This window comes from Dama dama, chromosome 29 (assembly GCF_033118175.1).
Source record: "Dama dama isolate Ldn47 chromosome 29, ASM3311817v1, whole genome shotgun sequence".
Classification (NCBI taxonomy): Eukaryota; Metazoa; Chordata; class Mammalia; order Artiodactyla; family Cervidae; genus Dama; species Dama dama.
In genome coordinates this window covers 68,946,659-68,973,277 of record NC_083709.1, presented here as the reverse complement: position 1 = coordinate 68,973,277, position 26,619 = coordinate 68,946,659, and the positions used below count along the sequence as shown (strand labels likewise).

Genomic DNA, 26,619 nt, shown 5'->3' with positions numbered 1-26,619 from the left:
AAGAAGCGTTCACTTCCAGGGTAAGGGGGTCAGAGTTGAAGGGGCATAGGAGTTCTGTCATTCGGAAACCACAACATATTGTGGATTATGACTACAATGTCCTGATGGAGGCAAGGATATCCCTTTAGGAACTTAAAAGAAAACCTCTACAGATCTTGATTCAGAGAAAATGATACTAGAATTAAAGGGTAAACTAAGAGTGAAAGTCGCTCAGCTGTGTCCGACTCTTTGCAACCTGGTGGACTATACAGTCCATGGACTTCTCCAGGCCAGAATACTGGAGTGGGTAGCCTTTCCCTTCTCCAGGGGATCTTCCCAACCCAGGGATTGAACCCAGGTTTCCTGCATTACAGGCGGTAAGAGATTATTAATAAGTATAACTGTAGAACCACATTTACCAGGGTACAGGTTCTCTCAGGGACCATAAAGAGCTTGGGGAATGATGCCGTGGAAGTTTTATTCTCCTGTAAATTCCACGGCTCTGTCTTTGTCCAGGCAGAGGAGCCAGCTGCACGCGAGGACAGTCACAGGCGGCTGCACTGGAGGCTCCCCAGCTGCACCTTGACCCGTCGCAGAGCACGTTCTGTGGGCCAGGCCCTGGGCTCAGCAGCCCTGTGACCAGTCCCCACGACCATCCTGTGGATACTCACTATTACCATCCTCATTCTACCCTGCAGAAACCAGTGAGGGGTTTTGTTCAAATTCTCAAGTCTGGGGCTCTTACCCTCTATTTTAGAGATTCTACCTTAAACTGTTCAAAACTCACTACAAGAGCACAATTTAGTGACTCCTCCTGTCTGCAACGCTAGGACCCGTCTCGGGAACAGACGCTGTGCAGCCATACCTTACAGTGGAAGTACTCCTCTATCTTATGCAGCAGGTCGTTGAGCTTGTTCAGACCCTTACAGGGCACCTGGCAATAGAGGGTGCCATCGGAGCAGATGTTGGTCACTCTGACATTGGTGTACATGGCATCAACCTGGAACAAAGGGCACACCACGATGCTGAGAACAGAGTGCGGCTCTCACCTCCCTGAGGGGACAGACCTGGTTCACTCACAGTCTCTGCATTTTACAATTTTCGAAGCAAGCAGGAGGACAAATAGGACAGAATGTAATTCATAATGCAGATGTGAAAAACTAGTGTGGCTGTCTCTCTTTCAAAAGGAGTATCTGCTCTCAGTTGTATCAGGCACAGAGTAGACATTTTGCATGCATTATATTATTACCACTTTCCCCTGTCTAATAGGCTAAGAGTATCTTTAACTCTGGTTTACTTCTCCCCATTAATTGTGTTGTTCAGCTGTTCAGTCGTATCTGACTCTTTGTGACCCCATGAACTACAGCATGCTAAGCTTCCCTGTCCGCCACCATCTCCTGGACTTTGCTCAAACTCATGTCCATTGAGTTAATGACGCCATCCAACAATCTCATCCCCTGTAATCCCCTTCTCCTCCGGCCCACAATCTTTCCCAGCATCAGGGTCTTTTCCAATGAGTCAGCTCTTTGCAGCAGGTGGCCAAAGCATTGGAGTTTCAGCATCAGTCCTTCCAGTGAATATTCAGAGTTGATTTCCTTTACGATTGATTGGTTTGAACTCCTTACTGTCCAAGGGACTCTTGAAGAGTCTTCTCTGGCATCACAATTCAAAAGCTTCAATTCTTTGGCACTCAGCCTTCTCTGGGTTTCCCCTGTGGCTCAGCTGGTAAAGAATCTGCCTGCAACGTGGGAGACCTGGGTTTGATTCCTAGGTTGGGAGGATCCCCTGGAGAAGGGAAAGGCTACGCACTCCAGTATTCTGGCCTAGAGAAGTCCATGGACTCTATAGTCCATGGGGTTGCAGAGAGTCGGACACGAATGAGTGATTTTCACTTTCACTTTCAGCCTTCTTTATGGTCCCACTCTCACATCTGTACATGATTACTGGAAAAAACCACAGCTTTGACTACACGGAGCTTTGTCAGCAAAGCGATGTCTGTTTTTCAACACGCTGTCTAGGTTTGAGACTACCCTGATGGCTCAGACAGTAAAGTCTCTGCCTGCAATGAGGGAGACCCAGGTTCAATCCTTGGGTCAGGAAGATCCCCGGGAGAAGGGAATGGCAACCCACTCCAGTATTCTTGCCTGGAGAATCCCATGGACAGAGGAGCATGGCGGGCTACAGTCCTTGAGGTCGCAAAGAGTCAGACATGACTGAGCAACTAACACTAGGTTTGTCATGGCTTTTCTTCCATGGAGCAAGCGTCTTTTAATTTTGTGGCTGCAGTCGCCATTTGCAATGATTTTGGAGCTCAAGAAAATAATGTCTGTTTCCCCTTTTTTCCCATCTATTTGCCATGGAAGGGACCGGATGCCAAGATCTTAGTCCCATTAATTTAGAAAAAGAATTGTTATATAAATATTTTTGTAACATTAACAGAAATGAAAACAAACAACTCTCAAAAGATCAATCCCATCATTAGTCTACTTTCTAATCCTTGCCAATGGCCCACGTGAATTTTAGTAACTTTAAAAAAACAGAAAAGGTTTAGTTTCAGCCACTTTTAGTCAAATAATAATATGAAGTATGAAGGCAATTCACTGTTGTTCTATTGATAATTATTAAAACAATATTTTCCCAATGTTGTTATGAAGCTTCTAAAATAATCATTTTTAACACCTAATCCTATTCTTATGAGTGGCTGCTCCATAATTTATTTAAAGGTGTCCTTTCCTACAGACATCTATGTTCTTCACATTTCAAAAATGTTAAAGCTAGCAATTCAATGTACATCTTCACTGATCTAATTTTCCCTTCTTTTGAATTATCTTCCCTTATATTTGCAAAATAATTTCATATAAAATTAACATATGCTCTTTGTAGAAACTTGAAAATAAAATTAAAATCCAATGCTTAACAATTACTATTCATGTTTTGGCATTTCCCCCCACTTTTAACTCCCCTCTATCTTTTTTTTCTCAATACATATGTATTCTGTCCCTATCTAATGTTAACCTAAAATGTACCGCATTCTATTCTGGTGAATTTCTTTCCTGTGATATGTGTGAACAGACAACAGGGGTCACGGTGGTACCTGAAGGTGAACCTCTAGTGACTTGTCACATATGGCCTTTAAGCACGTGGCATTGATGTTGATGTCATCTTCTCCTGAGGTATCATACAGAACAACCAGTGGAATGTCAGTTTTTTCAAGTATTTCCACTGCAAAGATCTTCCCACAAGTTAAAGATTCCACCACTTTCACTAAGTCGGGATCATCACTTAGAACTTCCAACCCTGAAAAATATTGAATATTTAAATTTCTATTTAATTAGAAGAAACATTTTAAGATACATTGATTGTATTCATTCTGGCTACTTATTACAATTATGAATCTGCTACAAAATTCTGAAATTTTATAGGGAAGCTTTGTTTTACAAACTTCTTTGTAGTATATTCAGCCTTAGGTTTAAAAATATTCATTATAATGTGAGTCTTTTTGAATGATCACACTAGCTGCAGGCAATATTACAGCAAGAAGAGAAGTTGATGATCAATCTGAATTTCTACCTTAGGAGAAATAGGCTTCACTTTATATACAAGCACATATTTAAAACAAAGAGACTAATGCATATAAAAAATTAGCAACCAATTATGTGTTATAGTCATGGATTTCTAACAGTCTCCTTAAAAGTATAACCTTGGTGTTTTTTTTTTTTTTTTCAGTTTCTAAGTAAGTATACACAATTATTTCTTTCACAAACATGCATTTATTGAAAATTTAGATGGCGTCCCCCCGCCCTTTCTTTTCAAGTACACCATGATGGCACTGAGAATACCAAAGAACTTTCTGATTTATGAAAGAAAGATTAAATACTGTTTAATGTAATATGGGTATTAGGTGAATTTTATCATAGTCTAATTATTCTTTATTCTTAGAAAATTGCAATTTCATAGATCATATATATGACCACTCAAAGTTAATCTATTAAACTAGGGCATCACTTCCCCAATGGTACTACAGTGTCTATTTCTATGTTTTCCCCCTTTAAATACATAAACAAAAGTTCACAGACTCCTTATGACCTACCTTTCTCTTGTTCTTATCCTGTTTTCCATAGCTAAGTTTCTATTAAACCTTTCATTTCAGCATCCTAAATCTTCACCTGTGCTCCTGGTATGTTCTTTTCAAAACTAACTTCCACAGGTTTGTCACAAGATTTTAAAGTTACTCAAGATGTATCTCACAGACAGAGCTGAATCCAGCTCCTCTGACACAGAGACTTAGCCCTGCTGGGAGAAGGTATTTCTTCACAGGTCTAATTTTCATGAAAACAATTTTGATCATTTTCTGAATCTAGCTCCAGCTCTCCTGCACGATGCACACATATTTCCATGCCTTTCCTCAACATTAACATTTGTCCCCCATACTTTTAGGCCATCTCGACATGTCATCCTCACACACATGCATTTCTCCATGCCTCCTCGAGGAGGGGAAGAAAGAGCAGTAGTGCTTGAGAGTACCAGAGACTGACCAAGACCTGCAGCCAGGCTCCTGCTTGAGGGCGTGAGAGGGTGCTCCACGGCGATAAGCAGCACCGGCAGAGTCTAGCTCGGCAGGAAAGCTGGGAGTCACGTCACAACAGGTTGGATGACACAGTTTAAACTGACCAAATCCCACGACACAGGGCCTCGAGAAGCTGCTGCTAGGGCAGTTAGGGCAGCAACCACTAAACCCTCTCAGACGTCCAGCAGATATCCGAATAATAACACTAAACATGCTATATGTTATGTACGGTGGTGGTTTGAATGGTGGTTTAGTCGCTAAGTCGTGTCCGGCTCTTTGCGACCCCACGGACTATAGCCTGCCAGGCTCCTCTGTCCATGGGATTCTCCAGGCAAGAATACTGGGGTGGGTTGCCATTTCCTTCACCAGGGGATCTTCTCCAGGAATCAAACCCGGGTCTCCTGCATTGCAGGCAGATTCTTTACCAACTGAACTATGAGGGAAGCCCATATGTTATGTATAATGCAACAAAAACATACAAAAAAATTATAACATTTGTGTAATGATCATATCCTATAGAGAGAACATTAAACATGAATTTACTTATATCTTTCAAGAAATAACACATTTTAACACCTGTAAATACTTAGTATGCTTTAGGATTTAACTACCCCAAAGTACAATGGTAATACACACCAAAGTGGAGAGCTCTTTTAAAAAAGTTTCTTTTTACCTGCGAGCTTACACTTTGTAGCTTGGAATGAGAGTGAACAGAACTTCGGGTTCAATCTGTATGCTTTGCTCTTTTCGACATTTTCACTAAAACCATAGTCAACATAGCACACCTAATGATAACAGAAACAACGTTTAGGTTCAAATAAAATTCTTTATCCTTACTTCTTAAAAAAAAAAAACTCACGATGCACTTAATTGGCTTCAGTTTGCTCCTTTGCCAACAGGGAGCAGAGGGAGGACTGCTGAGCTCCGACACCTTCCGTCACCAGCTTGTCAGCAGCACATGTATCTGCTCTGCCGACCCTGGCTGCTCCACTCTTGCCCTACTGTCACAATGCCTACATCACCTCCTTCTTTTCTGATCTACACCCCTCCATTATTTGTTTCTAGAGTAGGCACACACTAGGGTATTTGTCAGATTCTATACCCCCAAAGCAGCACTTATGATGGCCTGCTCTCAGCTGTTATGCTCCCAGGGAGTGAGATGTTGTCCATGACAGCAAGGATGTTGCAGCTGGATAACATGAAATCCTACACTGTAAAAGTAGACAATTCTGTTTTTCCTCAGGGCTGGGAAGCTGGGTTAGGCTTTCATCCAGCTCAGGAAAAGATCCCAAGTCTGCTGGACAGAGTTCTGTGTTTACAGAAACCTGCATGATGCTTTCTCATCACCAACACTGAGGGCCTGGACAGTATGTTTAGTGTATTAATAAAACTTTATTTGAAAAGGACTATATAACCAAAGCCTTTTTCCATTTGGAGAAAAATAAAATCTAGAGACCTTAAGCTTTGATTTATAATGACACCTAGGAATAGGAGGGAAAGTGCTGAAAATTTAGCACACTTCTCTAATTAAAGCAGATGATAGTTATTACAAAAACAAGACAAAACAAATCAGGGCAAAGGCTGGCAAAGAAATACCAAGTAATATAGAGTTTTGCTTTCTGCAGTAAAATGAAGTCCACAGCTTCTGAGTACTGAGATTCTGCTATTAAGTATAAAAACCAAAAACTCTCCCCCATCAGAGAATCTAAGGAAGAAAAGCACAGAGAGACAACTAAAGTCTTTCCCTGGCTACCTGATAACTGGGGCTGTGCGGCTTATGTATCCCAGGTTGAAAAGGATCATCTGTTGGAGCTCATATCTTGACTCAATGCTCCCTGAGGCCTCAGTCCCTGGCGGGGTCCCCACACTGCAGCCAGCAATTTCTCCAACCCCAAATTAGCACCTGCATTTCCTTCCCCAAAACCTCAGGATTCACGCAGCTTTTGTTTCCTTTAATAGTAATCACCACCCACAATCTGGATTCTGCTCTTCCTAGGCCCAAAATGGAGACAACGTGTTCTGAGAATAGAACATAATATGTGAAATCATGATTCCTGGGCAATTCAGAATGTAATCCCAGCAGCAAGAGACAAAAGAATACTGTTCGAAATTCTTCAAAGGGTTTCTGTAACTCTGAAGCTTTTCTTTTCTTTCTTTATTCTTTGGAATCACGATACCATGTATTTGCATGTCAGCTGTAGTTCATAAAACATTTGCCCGTGGACGTCCAGCTAGACTCTCACAGCCCTCTGCCCTTCAGCCCCTGGATTAGCACAAGCAGGCTCACTATCCTGGCGGTGGGCCCCAGTCCACTCCTGGCTCTCTGGCTCCCTCAAGTGGCCACAGGTCTCACAGTGCCCTCTGAGTAATAACCAGCAGACACCTCTGGGACATGGGTCTGGACCAGGTAAAACTGGCAACAACCTGAGGGGTGACCGCCAGTTCCTGTTTCTCATGTTCACCAAAATCTGTGGAAATCAAGGAGGGAATGGATACTTGCCATCAGGCATAGAAAAAGTCAAGAGAAACAAGACTTGTTGAGTAGCTAGTGTTCCTCCTAGTAAGGGGTAAAATTCATCTTTGTCTGGTTCACGGGGATATGGGAACAAGATCAGGCCAGGACTGCCACAACTACTGCTATCTTAAAGAGCCTACTATCTACAACACACTAAGCTACCCCTTTTATTCCTAACACTAGCCCACAGCTCTCAGAAGCAGTGACACAGCGGGCTGCTTCCTGTTCTGTCTTCCTTGAGGAAGGAAGGCACTTCCGTGTTCTGGTTCCCATAACATGGTCCTCTTGGTATTCCTCATTCTGTGGCCATTCTCACAGTCTCCTTTGCTCCTCTCACACCCACCATCTAAATGCTGAAGTGTTTCAGAGCCTGGTTCTGGGCCCCCTTCTCTGCTCTACGGGTGATTCTTCCTGTAGGTGACCTGACCCAGCCCCAGGGCTGCAAGTGGCACCTATATGCCAATGCCCCGCCTCTGGTTCTGACTTCTCCCTGAGCTCCAGGCTCATCCAGGTGAAATCAGATAGCTATTCTCAAACCTAATAGGTCCTACAAAATTCTTGATTTTCCTATATTGATTCTTCTCCCTGACTTCCCAGTTTCAATAAACGCCATGACCATCCACCCAGCTGCTCAAGTCCTGAGCTCATCAGCCATCCTGAACCTTCTCCTTTCTTCTCTTCCACATCCAATGAATTAGTGTCCTATCAGTTCTACCTCCATACACATCCTGAGTCTGTCTTGTTACCTCTGGCTCCACTGTTTCCACCCTAACTCAGGTTGCAACTGCTGACTACCACAACAGCCAACTAACAGGTCTTACTTTTGATCTCTGCCCCACACGACAACCTATGCCCCACACAGGCACTGGAACAACCTTCGAAGCAAATAAACCAGATAACATCTCCCTGCTTATCCCTTCCTTCACAGTTATTTTCTATTGCAGCACCCTGGTTATTTCCTTCACTGCTTTTCCCTGCCTTTTCATTTATTGTATACTTGTTCATTATCTGTCTTCTTTTACTAGCATAAAAGCTTCTCGAGAACAAGCCTTGTCAGTCTTGTCTCTTTCCCTAAGACAATGGAAAAAAAATGAATGAAAAGTATAACAGGCAGATACTAGCATGATGACAGTGTCTGATTTTATAGGTAAGGAATCAGAGAAGTCCCAAGGTCACACAGCTAGAAGCGGCAGAGTTGGGACTCAAACTCAGGTCTGACTGACTCCAGAGTTTAAATTCTCAAAGCAGAGATAAGGAAGGAAGGGAGGCCCAAGTGATTTTTGCCCTGTAGATCTCAGACTGGGGGATGTCCTTGTGGAGGATTTGCAGTGTTTATCATAAACCCTGACGCACTCTTAACATATCATCAGGGTTTGTACGGTTCTTCTCTTCATAAGCGATCCCTGTGCCTTCAGGCAGCTAATTTTTGAACTTCCTAAGGACAGGGAAACAGTCAGGAAGTGGACTGAAGCTGAGCTAACATCTAGGACAGTTACTCCCCTTCATCCAGAGATCACTCAGGTTTCTCACCAAACACACAGCAGCGACAGGGCCACATACTGCCTGGGGTCCCAGGCATCTGGACTTCCCACCCCCTGCAGTGCTAAGCTTTCTAAGATGTGCTAACTCTGATTTCCAAAGTTTAGACAAAACGGTGCCTTGATGAGCAAGTTCTCATTCTGGGTCTCTAAGGTGAAGGAAAGAAAAGGCAGCAAGGGCAGGGGCTGGTCACCATGAACGCGGCCAAGTCTGGAAGTACTGGAGCCTCTGATGGAAGAGACTAGTCAAAGAGCCCTCTGACCTTTCTGAGATGACCAAGAGGGCAAGACTTGGGGCACGGTCGAGTCTTATCTGGGGTTCCCCTCAGCTGGCTGTGCAAGAGAGGAGAGAATGTCATCTCTCCCAATCTGTATGATTTCCCTCATTTCCCAGTACTGACCTTGATAAAAAGCCCACAGAGCTCTGATCAGTATTCATTAGGTAACCCTGAGGAATAGGAATACAGGTTTGTTTGTTTGTTTTCCTGATTAATTACATCATGGGTTATGGTATTCCAATGGAGAAGAATTTTTTTCTTTGTTTAAACTAAAACTCTAAGATAATATATAACTAACACTGACTTAAAAGCTGACAGGGATAATTATTATTATTTTTAACAGATATTATCTTTTTAACTTCTGGAGGAAACTAAATACAGTTAGAGGATACAATATTAGAAGCAATATTTTCATTTGAAAAATAATGTGCTTGTCTTCATAATGCTTGCCTTTATCTTGCCCTCTTCTGTTGAAATGACCTGCGCTCGTAACCAAGCATCCTCTTCAGCCTTTACAGCCAGCAGCTGGCCAACCTGCACAGTCTGGACTGGGGTGACCTTAGAATTCTTACTGTAGTACTCCTTCATCTCATCTTCCATTAATTCTTGAGCAGCAGAGTAGTCTTTGCCCACGTACCTGAATTAAAGGAAAAGAACACAGATGAAACAAGCTGGAAGAAGGAAAGCTACAGGGATTCATTAATATTACTCTGTTTTTCTACTGTCATCTTTGGTGCCAGGCTCAGATTTGCTTACATCAACAGGGAGGAGAATGTGGATTTAGTAAACATTTATATCTTGAAAAAGGAGAATGCAATACTGTGGATCATAAAACAAGACCAAAGTCCAACACACCACAAAGCAGAGCAAATGTTCAACAACAATGCAATGACCTAGCGGATGTAACAGTAAGCAGTCAAGGAGTTTTAGAGGAGGACTAGGCGGAGAGAAGACTCAAGGGAAGGGAAGAAAGAAAGTGGAAAGAAAGACACCAGAGGAGGCCTGATGAGCAGGAATCAACCTGAGATTCTGACTCAGGCTGCTGGAGATTTGTGTGGATTTCTGAGAAGAAAATCTAGTTAATAGTTCTGCCTTAACTAAGGTGAATATGGACAAGTCTCAAGCTCTGAAAAACCAATGAAACTTAACTTCTCCAAGAGAAAAACAAACCCTAGAAAATGAACAAAATCACGTGACAATCCCTCCCTCCAACTTACTGAACAAATCACATCAAACTGCTGAGTTCTGACACCCTTAAAGAGATGACATGTTTTAGATAAATGCCTCTTTAAATTGTACGCTTCCTAAGAAAAATTATTTTTCAGGATAATTTTCTACCTCCTTCTATAATTTTCTGCTGTTGATAACTGCAATCACCTTGTCCCAGTTCACTATTTTCCTTTCTGCCATAAATAGGCTGTTGTTTCCTTGGCCCTAAGTACTCAGAGACAATTCCAACAAAGGCCTCCTTCCAGAATGGAAAACCTGGCAAATCAAGTGTGGCTCCTGTAACAGGAGCTATCTCAGCCATGGGATAAAGCCTTTTGAGTTTTAAGGCTATGCTGCACCAGCACTAGAGTCCCCTGGCCAGGGAGATGGGGATATGCCACAAGAACAGGGCTTTCTGAACTGTTCCAGCTTCTACTTGGGGCCCAAAGAGTCCTATTAGAGCTCTAAGAAACTATTCCTTTAGGAGTGTCTTCCTATATTCTTGGTAACTACTAGCAGGGTAGAAAACGCTAGAGTCAACCTATTTGTTACTAGCAGAAAAGAAGCTTTTAAAAGTCCTACACAGAATGGAAATAATGTCTCTTTGGGAGGCAAAGCCTGTTTTAAACCCACATATGACCTGCATTATTATTCACTCCACACTCTAACATTTGTTTATTGAGCTCTACAAATGTTAAGGTACTGGCTGCACTCTTGGCTCTGGGGTCTCCTAGGACATCTGCACCTCTGCCTGAGTGCCCTTTCCTGGGACCTGGAGTCTCATGGGGACTCCTGGTAGCAATGCAGTCCTGGATGTTCCACTGGCAGAGGCCTAGCTCCAGCCGTAGTTTGGTGGTTTGCCTAGCATGGGATCATGCCAGGAAGGAAGGTGTTGAGAAGCAGCATGAGCTCTACAGGCAGCTTTTGCTCTCTGCAGCCACCAGCAGAGAACGATGCTAGTAGCTACGTGCCTTGCAGGGGATAGGGAGGTAATATTACAGCTGGTTTAATGGTGGGTGGTGCCAAGAATGAGGTCATTACCCCCAAATTACCTGAACAAGTGAACAAAGAATGATATGTAGGCCCACTTAGGTGGGCCACAAATAAAGGTTATACAAAGTTAATTTCTGAGATTGATGACAACAGATTCCCTTACTTGACCTAAGGGTCCCCCCCACAGCACCTCTGTGTAACTTTGTGAGTTACAAGCCTACAGGTTTCCAGAGTCTACTGCCTGCCTGGGTAAAGCTATGGGTACAGAAGAGGGCTCAGCCTGCCGGATCTGCTAAGTCTTCAGGGTAGCTGGGGGATACCAATGGCCGAGGGCAGATAGTACCTACCATGCTTGCTGGTTGCCTGCCACCCTGCTGAACACACAGAATGCTGACACTGGGATTCTCATTTATACTGAAAAAGCAGATTCAGGTAACCAGAGGACTCTCGACCTAATCATCCTGGAATAGACTGGAACCCTCCTACTGAAGTCTTGGAACTGATCCAGATTCCTGCCAACTCTTCGGAAGAACTTAAGAAATCACATGATTGATTCAGTCCTGTGCTGGGTGACTGGTCTCTGAAAGTGGCCCCAGGGACTACTGGTAACACAAACCCAAGGATCCTGCCGAGGAAGCAGATTTAGACTTTTTCCTTTATAACATCAAACGGTAAATGTTAGCAATGTGCTCAACATCCTTCCTTAACCTCAATTTATTAGTGACCCACAGTGGGAACCCAAACCCTCAGCAAGCGCCTTCTATCCTCAGCCCATACTTCACCTTTCAAATAAAAGCTCCATGCATTTACCACCCCTATATAAAACAGACCTCAACAAAGCTTCAACATGTTTGAGTTTTAACATTCAAAGATACTTGATTCTCACTTCTTTATCAGACTTAGTTTGTTCATATAGAACAGCTTTAATAGTTTTGCTGCAATATTTTATTAAAGAACTTGGCCACAATTCTTTGTGGCCTTTCTTTGGGTCTTCCCAGCTCAGCTACGACCCGAAGGAGGAGGGAGAGCCCACATCACAAAAGGGACATTTTGGTTGAAGGAGCCTGGACCCTGTTCTGCTTCAGCGTTTGCCCAGTCTGTCTATCCACAGCCACACCTTGGGCTGCTCCTTCTGGAGATCCAGTTCTACTGGTTCCTATTGTTTATCCCAAGTCAGAAAGGGCAAATTACTGTTTCCTTTCCTATATAGTCTACATTTTCTCCAAAAGTCCGCATCAAGTGCCTGGAGCTGGACTGTTTTGATTTTTTTTTTTAATAATTTCAGTAATCATTAGCCACTTAAGCAATAATTCCTTCTCCCAGGCAATGATATTAAAAGGCTCAAGGAACATACAGAATGATCTCTGTCCGTTTCCAAGGTAAACCATTCAATATCACAGTATTCTAAGTCTATGCCCCAACCAGTAATGCTGAAGAAGTTGAACGGTTCTATGAAGACCTACAAGACCTGCTAGAACTAACACCAAAAAAAGATGTCTTTTTCATCATAGGGCATTAGAATGCAAAAGTAGGAAGTCAAGAGTTACCTGGAGTAACAAGCAAATTTGGCCTTGGAGAACAAAATGAAGAGGGCAAAGGCTCACAGCATTTTTCTAAGAGAACACACTGGTCATAGCACACAACCTCTTCCAACAACACAAGAGACACTTCTACACATGGACATCACCAGATGGTCAACACCGAAATCAGACTGACTATATCTCTGCAGCTGGACTGAGAATCTCTATACAGTCAGAAAAAACAAGACCAGAAGCTGACTGTGGCTCAGATCACAAACTCCTTATTGCAAAATTCAGACTTAAATTGAAGAAAGTAGGAAAAACCACTAGACCATTCAGATATGACCTAAATCAAATCTCTTATAATTATACAGCGGAAGTGACAAATAGACTCAAGGGATTAGATCTAACATATATAGTGCCGAAAGAGCCAGGGACTGAGGTTCGTAACATTGTACAGGAGGCAGTGATCAAGACCATCCCCAAGAAGACGAAATGCAAAAAGGCTAAATGGTTGCCTGAGAAGGCCTTATAAATAGCAGAGAAAAGAAGAGAAGAAAAAGGCAAAGGAGAAGAGATATATCAATATGAATGCAGAGTTCCAAAGAACAGCAAGGAAAGATAAGAAAGCCTGCCTAGGTGATCAATGCAAATAAATACAGGAAAACAATAGAATGGTAAAGCCGAGTGATCTTTCAAGAAAATTAGAGGTACCAAGGGAACACTTCAAGCAAAGATGGGCACAATAAAGGACAGAAATGGTATGGACTTAAAAGAAGCAGAAGATATTAAAAAGAGGTGGCAAGAATACACAGAAGGGCTATACAAAAAAGATCTTCATGACCCAGATAACCACGATGGTGTGATCACTCACCTAGAGCCAGACATCCTTGAGTGCGAAGTCAAGTGGGCCTTAGGCAGCATCACTACAAACAAAGCTAGTGGAGGTGATGGAATTCCAGCTGAGCTATTTATTTCAAATCCTAAAAGATGATGCTGTGAAAGTGCTGCACTCAATATGCCAGCAAATTTGGAAAACTCAACAGTGGCCGCAGGACTGGAAATGGTCAGTTTTCATTCCAATCCCAAAGAAAGGCAATGCCAAAGAGTATTCAAACTACCACACAATTGCACTCATCTCAAACACAAGCAAAGTAATGCTCAAAATTCTCCAAGCTAGGTTTCAACACTTTGTGAACCGTGAACTTCCAGATGTTCAAGTTGGATCTAGAAAAGGTAGAGGAACCAGAGATCAAACTGTCAACATCCGCTGGATCACAGAAAAAGCAAGAGAGTTCCAGAAGAACATCTATTTCTGCTTCATTGACTATGCTAAAGCCTTTGACTGTGGAGATCACAACAAACTGTGGAAAATTCTTAAAGAGATTGGAATACCAGACCACCTTACCTGCATCCTGAGAAAATTGTATGCAGGTCAAGAAGCAACAGTTATAATCAGACATGGAACAATGGACTGTTACAAACTGGGAAAGGAGTACATCAAAGCTATATGCTGTCACCTTGCTTATTTAACTTACATGCAGAGCACATCATGTGAAATGCTGGGCTGGATAAAAAAGTGAAAGTGAAAGTCGCTCAGTCGTGTCTGACTCTTTGCGACCCTATGGACTATACAGTCTATGGAATTCTCCAGGCCAGAATACAGGAGTGGGTAGCCTTTCCCTTCTCCAGCAGATCTTCCCAACCCAGGGATCGAACTGGGGTTTCCTGCATTGCAGGCAGATTCTTTACCAACTGAGCTATGAACATAAGCTGAACTCAAGACTGCAGGGAGAAATATTGATAACCTCAGATATGCAGATGACACCATCCTTATGGCAGAAAGTGAAGAGGAACTAAAGAGCCTCCTGATGAAAGTGAAAGAAGAGAGTGAAAAAGCTGGCTTAAAACTCAACATTCAAAAAACGAAGATCATGGCATCCAGTCCCATCACTTCATGGCAAATAGATGGAGAAACAATGGACACTGTGACAGACTTTATTTTCTTGGACTCCAAAATCACTGCAGATGGTGACTGCAACCATGAAAGCAAAAGACGCTTGGCTCCTTGGAAGAAAAGTATGACCAACCTAGACAGTTTATTAAAAAATAGAGACATTACTTTGCCAACAAAGGTCCATCTAGTCAAAGCTATGATTTTTCTAGTAGTCATGTACGGATGTGAGAGTTGGACTATAAAGAAAGCTGAGCACAGAAGAATTGATGCTTTTGAACTATGGTGTTGGAGAAGACTCTTGAGAGTCCCTTGGACTGCAAGGAGATCCAACCAGTCCATCCTAAAGGAGATCAGTCCTGGATACTCATTGGAAGGACTGATGTTGAAGCTGAAGCTCCAATACTTTGGCCCCTGATGCGAAGAACTGACTGATTGGAAAAGACTCTGATGCTGGGAAAGATTGAAGGTGGGAGGAGAAGAGGACGTCAGAGGATGAGACGGTTGGATCATATTTTTCACCAACTCAGCACATATGAGTCTGAGCGAGCTCTGGGAGTTGGTGATGGGCAGGGAACCCTGGTGTGCTGCATTCCATGGGGTTGCAAAGAGTCGGACACAACTGAGCAACTGAATTGAACTGAGTCTACATTTTCTCCAAAAGTCCACATCAAGTACCTGGAGCTGAACTGTTTGTTTATAATTTCAGTAATCATTAGCCACTTAGGCAATAATTCCTTCTCCCAGGCAATAATATCAAAAGGCTCAAGAAACCAGAGGTCTAATCTGATATTACACTAGGAAGGTGCTGATGGGCTATTCTGACTTTTCATAAATGCTACATAATTCCAGATTAAACAGCATTTCCTACATAGTGGGTGGTTGCTTTTGACATATTAATATATAGTTACTATTAAGCTTCTGACAGATTTTTTTTCAGGTTCAGACCATATCATCCAATTTTTAAAAGTGTTAGAAATCTTTTCTTCCAAAATAGTTATTTTGAACATTTAACAAATATTAAGAATCATTATAACTCTATTTATAACTAAAAATATAGTATTCTTCCTCAACCAGCACCCATGTGAAGAAAAGCCAAGTAGCAACAGTAGTGACAGTCAAAGTGTTAGCTGCTCAGTCGTGTCTGACTCTTTGCAAACCCATGAAACTGTAGCCTGCCAGGCTCCTCTGTCCATGGAATTCTCCAGGCAAGAATACTGGAGTGGGTTGCCATTTCCTTCTCCCAGAGATCTTTACCAGAATTCTAAAGAATTAGAAAATAAACTTGCCTGATAACCACTTCATTTGTGTTGCTCAGTTCAACCACCAAGACTGATGGTGATGTCTCAGTTGGAATGATCAACGGAGGAATTGTCACAGTCTCCATAAAGGTGTCCGTACTTTCAGCAATGTTTTCTTCTATCTGCAAATATTCTTGTTCAACCATAGACTTGATATCATAATTGCCACGTGCTTGCTCTGCATCCTTTAGGATTTTGTCAGCAGGAGATGGAAGTTTAGCATAGAGAATGGCCTTCTGGGGATTTCCAGAAATGTAGTCTATGGTGCATACATCAGAAAGCAAGTCAAGATTTTTTAAGGCATCCTCGGGTAATTTCACTTTGTACATGTCCTCAAATGTTTTCGGGAGTGCACTGGCCCAAAGACCACTAGAGTAATTCACCAGCAGCTCTGCGACTTTCTCTTTAAAGTCTCCTGGCATAACTGCTGGACACCCTTTGAGCGGTGGGATTTGTTTTGGAGCAGGTAGTGGGGATGGAGGCACTTTTTCAGCGTTCAGTTCACTTTTCAAAAGCTGCTTTCTCTTAGGGGGATAAAGAAGTGAATCCTGACCACCACTGCAAGGTTTTTCCACCTGAAATTTTTAAATAAAGCAAATTACAGATATTTTAATGGCTATCAACAATGTGCAAACACATGAATGCATTTTAACTTTGAGAAAAACTTTTCAAATGAATGAAGAGAACACAAAAGTGTACATTTTACTCTTTTCAATCACTGCCTTTACTTGTGAACATAATCATGCACCGCATTTCAGAAAGAGGCAGGGAAATGAAATAATATGGATCTCCCTGTGAAGGATCTGACTTCCAATAACCCTAGGAAACCACAGGCGCTTCTGCCTTGTACACCACATCTCACCTCATTCTCTCTGACAAAGCCAAAGCAGCAGCTTAGAAAACTGACAGAATATGAGGAGGAATGAAACCATGGAAAGGTATCAGGACTGTCAGAAATAAATGACTGGGAAGAAAGCTGGAAATATGCAGGCAAAAATGAAGCGCTCTCTTCTTCCTGCAATATCCTGAGAAAACCCTCAGCTTTTCATTTTGTAGAGAAAGGTCGCTCCAGTGGTAAGGAACGCTTTTTCCAATCACCACACTAGAAAGAACTAAATGTGTTGCCCCTTTAATGAACAAGACTTAAAAATGCCCAGCATTTGCATATAATCCAATTTTCTTTTCGCAACATTCCAGAGAGGCATGGCATGATGGCATCTCCTAATGTAAGAGAAGGAGAAGAAAAACAAGCCTGGTACCATTTCCCCGAGTTCTAAGACTGTCTACTTCTAGACCAGGGGCCACACACTATAGGCTACAGCCCAGTGCGGCAAGCCACCTGTTCTTGCCTAGTTTGTGACCTAAGAATGACTTTTCTACTTTTTTAAAGGTGTTTCTTTTATTTACTTGTTTATTTAGGCCTCACTGTGTGGCATGCGGGATCTTAGTTCCCCAACCAGGGATCGAACCCATACCCCCTGCAGTAGAAGCAGAGTCTTAACCACTGGGCTGCTAGGGAAGTCCCTCCATTTTTAAATTGTTAGAAAAAATGAAAAGAATTACTCTGTGATATGAAAATGAAATTCAGTGTACACCAACAAAGTTTTATTGGCACCCAGCCATGCTCTATGCAGAGCACATGGCCACTTTTGCGCTCCAACGGCAGAGCCAAGTAGTCGTGCCAGACTGTGGGTGACGGTCACATCGCTCACGGCCTGCAAAACCTAAAACACTTACTACCTGGTCCTCTACAGAAAAAGTTTCTTGACTTCTGATAAGACAGGAATTAGTATGCATAGCCCTCCCAAAATTTTCTGTTTTGTCAGATCCTATTCACCTATTCCTTAGCTAAAATTTAAGCCCTTAGGAGGCTACCCAGACCACTAAGGCGATAATGCAAGCTTATGAGAAATACCCTCTTCTCCCAAAAGAACAGACTGTTAAAGTATGCTGGGTACGTAGCTTGTCAGCAAAAACATTGAGTTCATTTACTAATTTTCTGTATAATGCTTAGGAAGAGAGACCATAAATACAGTTTGCCCCTGAATAACACAGGTTTGAACTTCACAGGTCCACTTACATGCAGATTTTTCTTTCACTAAATATGCATTAGAGTACTACACAATCCGTAGCAATGAAGATCTAGCACAGCCAAAAATAAATAAATAAAATAAATTTAAATGCATTCGATGATGTGTGAATTGCATCTCGACTGTGAAAATTCAGGGGCAAACACTGCCTAATACATGTGGCAAGTGTGGATATGGGGGGCTGTAAGGCTATACAAGGGTTTTTAACTGTACATGAGGTTGGTGCCCCTAACCCCCGTGTTGTTCAAGGGTCAGTTGTATGTATGCATAAAGAAGGTATCCTCTTGTTACCAGAGAAGAGCTTTAATAAGTCAAAAGACGCAAGTCAATTTAATATTAAATTAAATTGCTTTTAATCTTGCTATATTCTGGATGACAGCTAAGAGGAGATCTTAAGAATGCTAGTATACATGTAAAATGTTAGGTTTTCCTCCTCATTCTTCTGCCAATGTGTGCTTAAGACTTGGGAAAGGTCCATGCCTGACAAACTTGAAGCATCAATGAAAGCAGAAGTAATATAGTATGTGTTCGGCATCTGCAGGCATTCCCTGTCATCACTGGTGGACTCCTGCTGACACTATGAGACATTCTAGATGGTACTCTAGATACTCTAGATGTGTCCTTAATGTTAAGGCTAGAAACAAAAATATCTGGGACACTCCTCATCTTGCTCACAATGGTTAGCCCACCTCTCTAGAGGCTCATGTTTTAACATCTGGTATCTTAAAATGCCAATCTTCATTGTGCTTTAAGACACTTAAGATACATGAACACAGATCAGTTATCCAGAGAAAGTTTGAAAAACATACTTTTTGAGAAAATGCAAAAAATAAACCAGAATTCTATTTTTATGTGAGTTATTCACTTATCATGCAGAATCCTAGTTTTTATAATTTTAGATTTAGACATGGCAAACCTCCATTATCCAAAGTCACTTGAGCCTTCTGGGTCCATCTTAAAACCCTTCTTCAGTCTTCACCTAAAAGCATCTTCTTAACTCTCTGCAACACCTTCTCTAAAGTGGATCAGTTCATTTCAGCTGCTTAGTTGGGTCCGACTCTTTGCGACCCCATGGAATGCAGCATGCCAGGCCTCCCTGTCCATCACCAACTCCCAGAGTTTACTCAAACTCATATCCATTGAGTCGGTGATGCCATCCAACCATCTCATCCTCTGTCGGCCCCTTCTCCTCCTGCCTTCAATCCTTCCCAGCATCAGGGTCTTTTCCAGTGAGTCAGTTCTTCACATCAGGGGCCAAAGTATTGCAGCTTCAGCTTCAGCATCAGTCCTTCCAATGAACACCCAGGACTGATCTCCTTTAGGATGGACTGGTTGGATCTCCTTGCTGTCCAAGGGACTCTCAAGAGTCTTCTCCAACACCACAGTTCAAAAGCATCAATTCTTCTGCGCTCAGCTTTCTTTATAGTCCAACTCTCACATCTATACATGACTACTGGAAAAACCATTGCTTTGACTAGATGGACCTTTGTTGGCAAAGTAATGTCTCTACTTTTAATATGCTGTCTAGGTTGGTCATAACTTTTCTTCCAAGGAGCAAGTGCCTTTTGATTTCATGGCTTCAGTCACCATCTGCAGTGATTTTGGAGCCCCCCAAAATAAAGTCTGTCACTGTTTCCACTGTTCCCCCATCTATTTGCCATGAAGTGATGGGACTGGATGCCATGATCTTCATTTTTTGAATGCTGAATTTTAAGCCAGCCTTTTCACTCTCCTCTTTCACTTTCATCAAGAGGCTCTCTAGTTCCTCTTTGCTTTCTGCCATAAGGGTGGTGTCATCTGCATATCTGAGGTTATTGATATTTCTTCCAGCAATCTTGATTCCAGCTTGTGCTTCATCCAGTCCAGTGTGATGTACTCTGCATATAAGTTAAATAAGCAGGGTGACATATACAGCCTTGACGTACTCCCTTCCCGATTTGGAAACAGTCTGTTGTTCCATGTCCAGTTCTAACTGTTGCTTCCTGACCTGCATACAGATTTCTCAGGAGGCAGGTCAGGTGGTCTGGTATTCCCATCTCTTGAAGAATTTTCCACAGTTTGTTGTGATTCACACAGTCAAAGGCTTTGGCGTGGTCAATAAAGCAGAGGTAGATGTTTTTCTGGAACTCTCTCGCTAGATGGCAGAGACTCATTTCAATGGAATATAGCCCATCTTACATATCTAAAATAACTCTCACTAGCCCCATGACCAACTGTTGCCATAGCTTCTTCTGATCCAAATGAGGATAAGAGTTCTTTAGCTTTATGATCCTTTTCTTTCCAATGAGTTAACTGGGAATATGAGATACTTCAATGTTTGTTTACTAGCCTTCCCCACTACTCTTGGCCCCAAAGCTTCCATTCCCATCTGTGCTCTAGATGTAATCAGAACCAATTACCTAACAATGTACTTTGTCAAAGCTCTAAGCATGACCTCTAAACATGACCAATACACTGAATTCTTCCACCTAGGGCTTCCTGTCTTAACAGAAGTTATGAATATTTGGTCCACTTGATGTGAATTTGTTCAGGGCAAGAGGAGAATTCACATTTTTTCTGGCTTTATTCCAGACTAATGTTTAAAAATCACCTTTAAGTAGGAAGCTTCCAGGGCTCCATCTGGAGCCTTTATATTAAGCTTTGCCAGTCAGCCCATCAAAAGAGATTTTTGACCAATAAGCCTGATTTTATCCAAAATACAAACAATAGCCAAATAATCATCTAATCTGGAAGGTATATTTGTTTCCTCAGCAGTTTTATTTTCATTGTTTAAGGTCGATACCCTATCCCACCTCTGCCAATCACCAAAACTACTAGTTCCTTGAATTGCAGGCACTTTCCAGTTCTTACTGACTTCTTTTTGATCTCTAGAAGGTTGGTTATATGCCTAAATACACTTTGTTGGCTAGTGATTTGGGCTCTTTAAATTCAAATTAGCATTTACTAAAGTTAAACATAGGCCTGACTTTAGGACCTGAACCTGACACTTAACTGGAGTTGATTCAGAGGTCCTTCAACAGGTTAGACAAATATTCATGGATAATTTAGTGACATGGAAAACATGCCCTGTCCACATACTTCATCAGCCAATCTTTGGGGAATGGCTGAAAAGGTCACTCAACTCAAAGGAAAAAAATCATGGAACTCATATTTTTTAAAAATATATGTAACTTAAGACAAATAAAATTCTTCTAACTTAAAAGTCTTAAATTTTTCATGGAAGTGAAAATTTATTTTTTCTCAGGAATTCCAATGTGATCACCATCTGTCCTCCACAGCATGTGTCTTGTCTTTTTTTAATTTGCTGGTCAACTGCCTGAGAAAATACACCTATTACAATACCTATCCCCAGCCTGTGAGAATCTCTCCAGAGGCAAGAAATTGCTGGAATGCGGTTACAGGATGGTGTCCACTCTGCACTGTGTTCGGGTACATCCGACCAGATTTACATGTTGTTCTACTGGCTCACCCCCCAGAGCAGAACAGCTGTTTTCTGGCCTTCACAGACGACCAAGGGAAGTCAACTGCTACTTGAAACATGGCTGCTATTACTTCCTTAGTGTGATAACCTGCTGCTGAACATTCCCACTGGGTCTCTCAAGAGGGTGCTTTACAACTTCTCGATCCTTTAGTCTACTTGATTCAGGTACATACCTGAAGAGGGGCTCAAAAGGCCTCCTGTCTATAGGGGACTCGGGATCATGGTCCTGCCATTTTCCTCCACATTCTCTTTGTTCTGGGCTCTACATTCTTCCTTTGGGTTTGGATATCCACCCCAAATATCACCAGTCCCATGACTGGGAACTGGCATGATCTCCTCTGGTGATCATCAGAATATTCTAGAATCTAACATGTCTTAAACATACTATGTCCACAAGTTCATTGTATTTAGTTTGATTTCTGCCTCATTTGGAATCACAACTTGAATGAGATACTTCTCTCACATCCCTCTGAGCTTCTGTAAGTTTGCAGTTGACAGATTAGGTTTGGTAGATATGAGACCCAAGGATTTAAAACATCAACTTCTTCAGGAGCTCTGCACATTCAAAAAATAAAAGCTTTCATCCTATATGTCTAGAAATTATCTCTTAATACTAAGAAGTCTTCACTTCTTCCTAATTTACCTGTGCTGTAAAGTTCTTGAAGCCAAACTCCTTTGAATCTATGAAGGTTCACCTGCTAACTCTGCAGCATGGGTTGCTAAGGTAAACTTCCTGTTTCTAATGGAATTAGAATTTTCCTTGGGATTCTGTAATGGAATTGGTACTGTTCAATTAAATCAAAGTTTTCAAAGCAGTTGTATGGGTCTTATTCAGCCACAGCTTTGTTTCCATTGGGTAGTAGTTTCTTTGTGTTGAAGCTTTTAAATTATGTCCTAAATTTCACTTTATATGGGTACCACTCAATACAAACCTGAGACAGTATGATAAATCACTATCCAATAAATAGGAAAAAGGAGCTATTTCAAATCCTAAAAGATGATGCTGTTAAAGTGCTGCACTCAATATGCCAGCAAATTTGGAAAACTCAACAGTGCCCACAGGACTGGAAAAGGTCAGTTTTCATTCCAATCCCAAAGAAACGCAATGCCAAAGAATGTTCAAACTACCATACAATTGCACTCATCTCACACACCAGCAAAGTAATGCTCAAAATTCTCCAAGCCAGGCTTCAACAGTGCATGAACCAAGAACTTCCAGATGTTCAAGCTGGTTTTAGAAAAGGCAGAGGAACCAGAGATCAAATTGCCAACATCCTTTGGATCACAGAAAAAGCAAGAGAGTTCCAGAAAAACATCTACTTCTGCTTTACTGAATCTGCCAAAGCCTTTGACTGTGTGGATCACAACAAACTGTGGAAATTTCTTCAAAAGACAGGAATACCAGACCATCTTATGTGCCTCCTGAGAAATCTGTATGCAGGTCAGGAAGCAACAGTTAGAACTGGACATGGAACAACAGACTGGTTCCAAATCGGGAAAGGAGTAAATCAAGGCTGTATATTGTCACCCTGCTTATTATATGCAGAGAACATCATGTGAAATGCCAGGGTAGATGAAGCACAAGCTGGAATCAAGATTGCTGGGAGAAATATCAATAACCTCAGATATGCAGATGACACCACCCTTATGGCAGAAAGTGAAGAGGAACTAAAGAGCCTCTTGATGAAAGTGAAAGAGGAGAGTGAAAAAGCCGGCTTAAAACTCAACATTCAGAAAACTAAGATCATGGCATCCGGTCCCATCACTTCATGGCAAATAGATGGAGAAACAATGGACACTGACACACTTTTGTTTTTGGGGGGGGGGGCTCCAAAATCACTGCAGATGGTGACGGCAGCCATGAAATCAAAAGGCACTCGCTCCTTGGAAGAAAAGCTATGACCAACCCAGACAGCATACTAAAAAGCAGAAACATTACTTTGCCAACAAAGGTTCATCTAGTCAAAGCAATGGTTTTTTCCAGTAGTCATGTACGGATGTGAGAGTTGGATTGTGAGGAAAGATGAGCACAGAATTGATGCTTTTGAACTGTGGTGTTGGAGAAGACTCTTGAGTGTCCCTTGGACTGCAAGGAGATCCAACCAGTCCATCCTAAAGGAAATCAGTCCTGAATACTCATTGGAAGGACTGATGCTGAAGCTGAAACTCCAATACTTTGGCCCCTGATGTGAAGAACTGACTCACTGGAAAAGACCCTGATGCTGGGAAGGATTGAAGGCGGGAGGAGAAGGGGCCGACAGAGGATGAGATGGTTGGATGGCATCACCGACTCAATGGATGTGAGTTTGAGCAAGCTCCAGGAGTTGGTGATGGACAGGGAAGCCTGGTGTGAGGCATTCCATGGGGTTGCAGAGAGTCAGACATGACTGAGCGACTGAACTCAACTGATGGTAAATCACATTCACCTGGAGACCTGCCATCCAGCATCCCAAGTATTAGCAATGGCTTGTAATTCAAAAGCAAACCAATTAAAAAAGTCAATTTCAGCAAGGAGTAAAGACCCCTGGGTACCTAGCAACAACTAAAACATCAGAGAGTCCTTGACCAGAAGCATGCACCCTATGATTAGCCAGTTCACAGAAAGAAAGACTGGTTGATGACCTCCTACAGAGCTCAGGTTTTTTGTGTTAAAGCCAAGAAGTTCTGGAAGAGTTGGACAATTGATAAAGAGATGAGGAAATGGTCCCCAGTGAAGAAAAAACTGATAGGTTAAGATCCGAAGCCTCTAAGGGCAGTGGGTGGGGCTTATACTTCACACAGTATACTACATGGAGATGAGTTAATACCCAACTTACCTTTCCAGACCACGTACATCTGCCACCCTCCTCTGTAGAGGCTCCCGCTATGCCCAAGATAGTTCAGAAAATTATAATTTTTAGTCACTTCTATTTAACAAAGTACAGGTGTTTGTGGTATATTCCACAAAGAGTTAATCAGAGGGAAAGGAGAAAGTTCCTTGCAGATGGTACCTGATGTGTTCACAAACCATCTACCCAGAGAAACTCTTTTTCCACCACCTTGTGTGAGTAGTTTTATAGACATTATATATTTCAAGGTCAATACTCTTTCACTCTTACCCCTTTTCTACTAAGGACTTTGCACTGATGCTGACTACAATCATTTGTATTTGGATCAATTTCTAGCCGTTGTCCTTTGGCATGGCCTGAGGTTCAGCACTTGTTCACAGGTCTCCGCAGGAAAACATTACCCTGGTTAAGTGTGTGGAGATCTTTGGGGCATGATCTTGGGTGGCAGCTCTGGCTTTCACTGTGTATCCCAGGCCAAGCAGGTACGAGATACGCTTCTCATTTCCTCTAGGGGGAGCAGGATCTGCCTCTTTAGGAAGGCGGAGATTCACTTCATCTAAGAGTATCATTTTCTTTATCCACTGCTCCTTATTTTTCAATTTTTCTGTCCTTTTTAGCGTCACCTCTGTTTTCATTGACAGAAGCTCCTTTGTAGCATTTGCTGGTAATGCCTCTGCTTTACCAGTGGGTTTTAACCTGCTTTCATTTAAGCTGGGCTGCCCCGGGAAAAAGAACAGCTGTCTTTTCCTATATACCTGCTATGTTTCTAGACTGTACTGGCAGCTGCTCTTTTATAATAACATGTGTATCACTTAATTCTAACAACCCTAAGAGACGGGAAGGACAGTCATGTTCTAGAGCAGAGTGAGGCCCTGATCTGTATGCTGAAAGTAATACCACTAAGAGATGGTCAAGGCAAAAACCAAACTCCAAAGACCAAACTCAACTGTACTGTTGGGCCTATGGGTAGTTTTCTGTTTCAAGTTCTGGAACAGCAACATCACATTACTCCCCAAGTGTCCTATTCTGATTTCACTGCATTGCAATTTTATCTTTCCCCTACTCAGATAGTCACTGAATTTAAATTTTAAAACTGTTCCAATGTGTTCATTGTGTGTTTCTTTTTACTGATGAAAAGTCAGAAAAGACACTGGATTTCAATTTGCTATTACGGCCGTACTTTCAAGTTCTGGCTTTACTCCTCAGTGCTGCTTCTGCTTGGAGAAGGCAACGGCACCCACTCCAGTGCTCTCGCCTGGAAAATCCCACGGACAGAGGGGCCTGCTGGTAGGCTGCAGTCCATGGGGTCGATAAGAGTTGGGCACGACTGAGCGACTTCACTTTCACTTTTCACTTTCACGCATTGGAGAAGGAAATGGCAACCCACTCCAGTGTTCTTGCCTGGAGAATCCCAGGGACAAAGGAGTCCGGTGGGCTGCCGTCTATGGGGTCGCACAGAGTCGGTCACGACTGAAGTGACTTAGCAGCAGCAGCAGCAGCTGCTTCTGCTGGAATGGCCTATAGATTGTATCAATACTGTTAAGGCTGAGGATACATCACTGCTGTTTCATTTATGTTCACTTCCTTAGAATTCAAGGTGTTTTTTACATGGACATATCCAGGCTTTAAAAAAAGAGGCAATTCATTTTGCATGGGCTGACAGGTGCTTTATCTTATGTAATTATCATAATTAAAGTTAAGGCAGAAAAAAAAATAAAGTTAAGGCAAATTCCTGAACATACAAAAGTATGTAAGTGGCATAACTGCTGTTGCCGCCTTTGATATTACAGAAATTGCAATCCAGAACTTCAGGTATTTTTAAGTCTGAGGTATTAGAAGGACTAAATGACTTAAAGCTCAGTGATTTCTAACAAACAAACAAAAAAATGACATATAAAATACAGGCTAACAGTAAAACCTTTTTGTAAAAGCATGAATAATTAGCATCATTAGGTACTTTTCTCATTTATATCATTTTATGTTATTATTCACTGATGTTATGTTCTGTGATTAAGGCTTGATGTGCTTCTAGCTGAACTCAGGATGTTTCCCACGATCTTGAAGCTACCCCCCAGTGCTCCTCTGCTAGGCCTTTGAGGTACCAGCAGAGTCTTCTCAGCTAGGTGCATCTGTTCCTGTCTGGCTCTGAAGCAGCCCCCATCCACCCCCCAGCTCTCCACACAGCTTCAGCCAAGGCACTAAAGACATATACTCCATGCCATGCAGGAATGGAGAGGTTTCTCTCGCCACCTATGTTTCAGAAAGTGGAGGATTTCAACAAAATCTCTGGTATTCCACAATCACTGTCACAAGATTTGAAATTTCTGTGTTAACGGCTACCTCCTCTGGGAAGCTTTTCTTGACTT

At 42.1% G+C, this 26,619-nt stretch overlaps 1 protein-coding gene across 2 annotated transcripts in view; it reads right to left on the bottom strand.

Annotated features, from left to right (window-relative positions):
- Window positions 1-26,619, bottom strand: part of TDRD7 (tudor domain containing 7) — a 93,138-nt gene that overhangs the window by 21,090 nt on the left and 45,429 nt on the right. For both annotated transcript variants that reach the window (XM_061132635.1, XM_061132634.1), the window contains 5 exons: window positions 15,843-16,429; window positions 9,328-9,514; window positions 5,220-5,331; window positions 3,074-3,276; window positions 845-979 (listed from right to left, as the gene is read on the bottom strand). In XM_061132635.1, coding sequence (XP_060988618.1) covers window positions 845-979; window positions 3,074-3,276; window positions 5,220-5,331; window positions 9,328-9,514; window positions 15,843-16,429 — 1,224 coding nt within the window. The remainder of the gene's footprint in view (window positions 1-844; window positions 980-3,073; window positions 3,277-5,219; window positions 5,332-9,327; window positions 9,515-15,842; window positions 16,430-26,619) is intronic.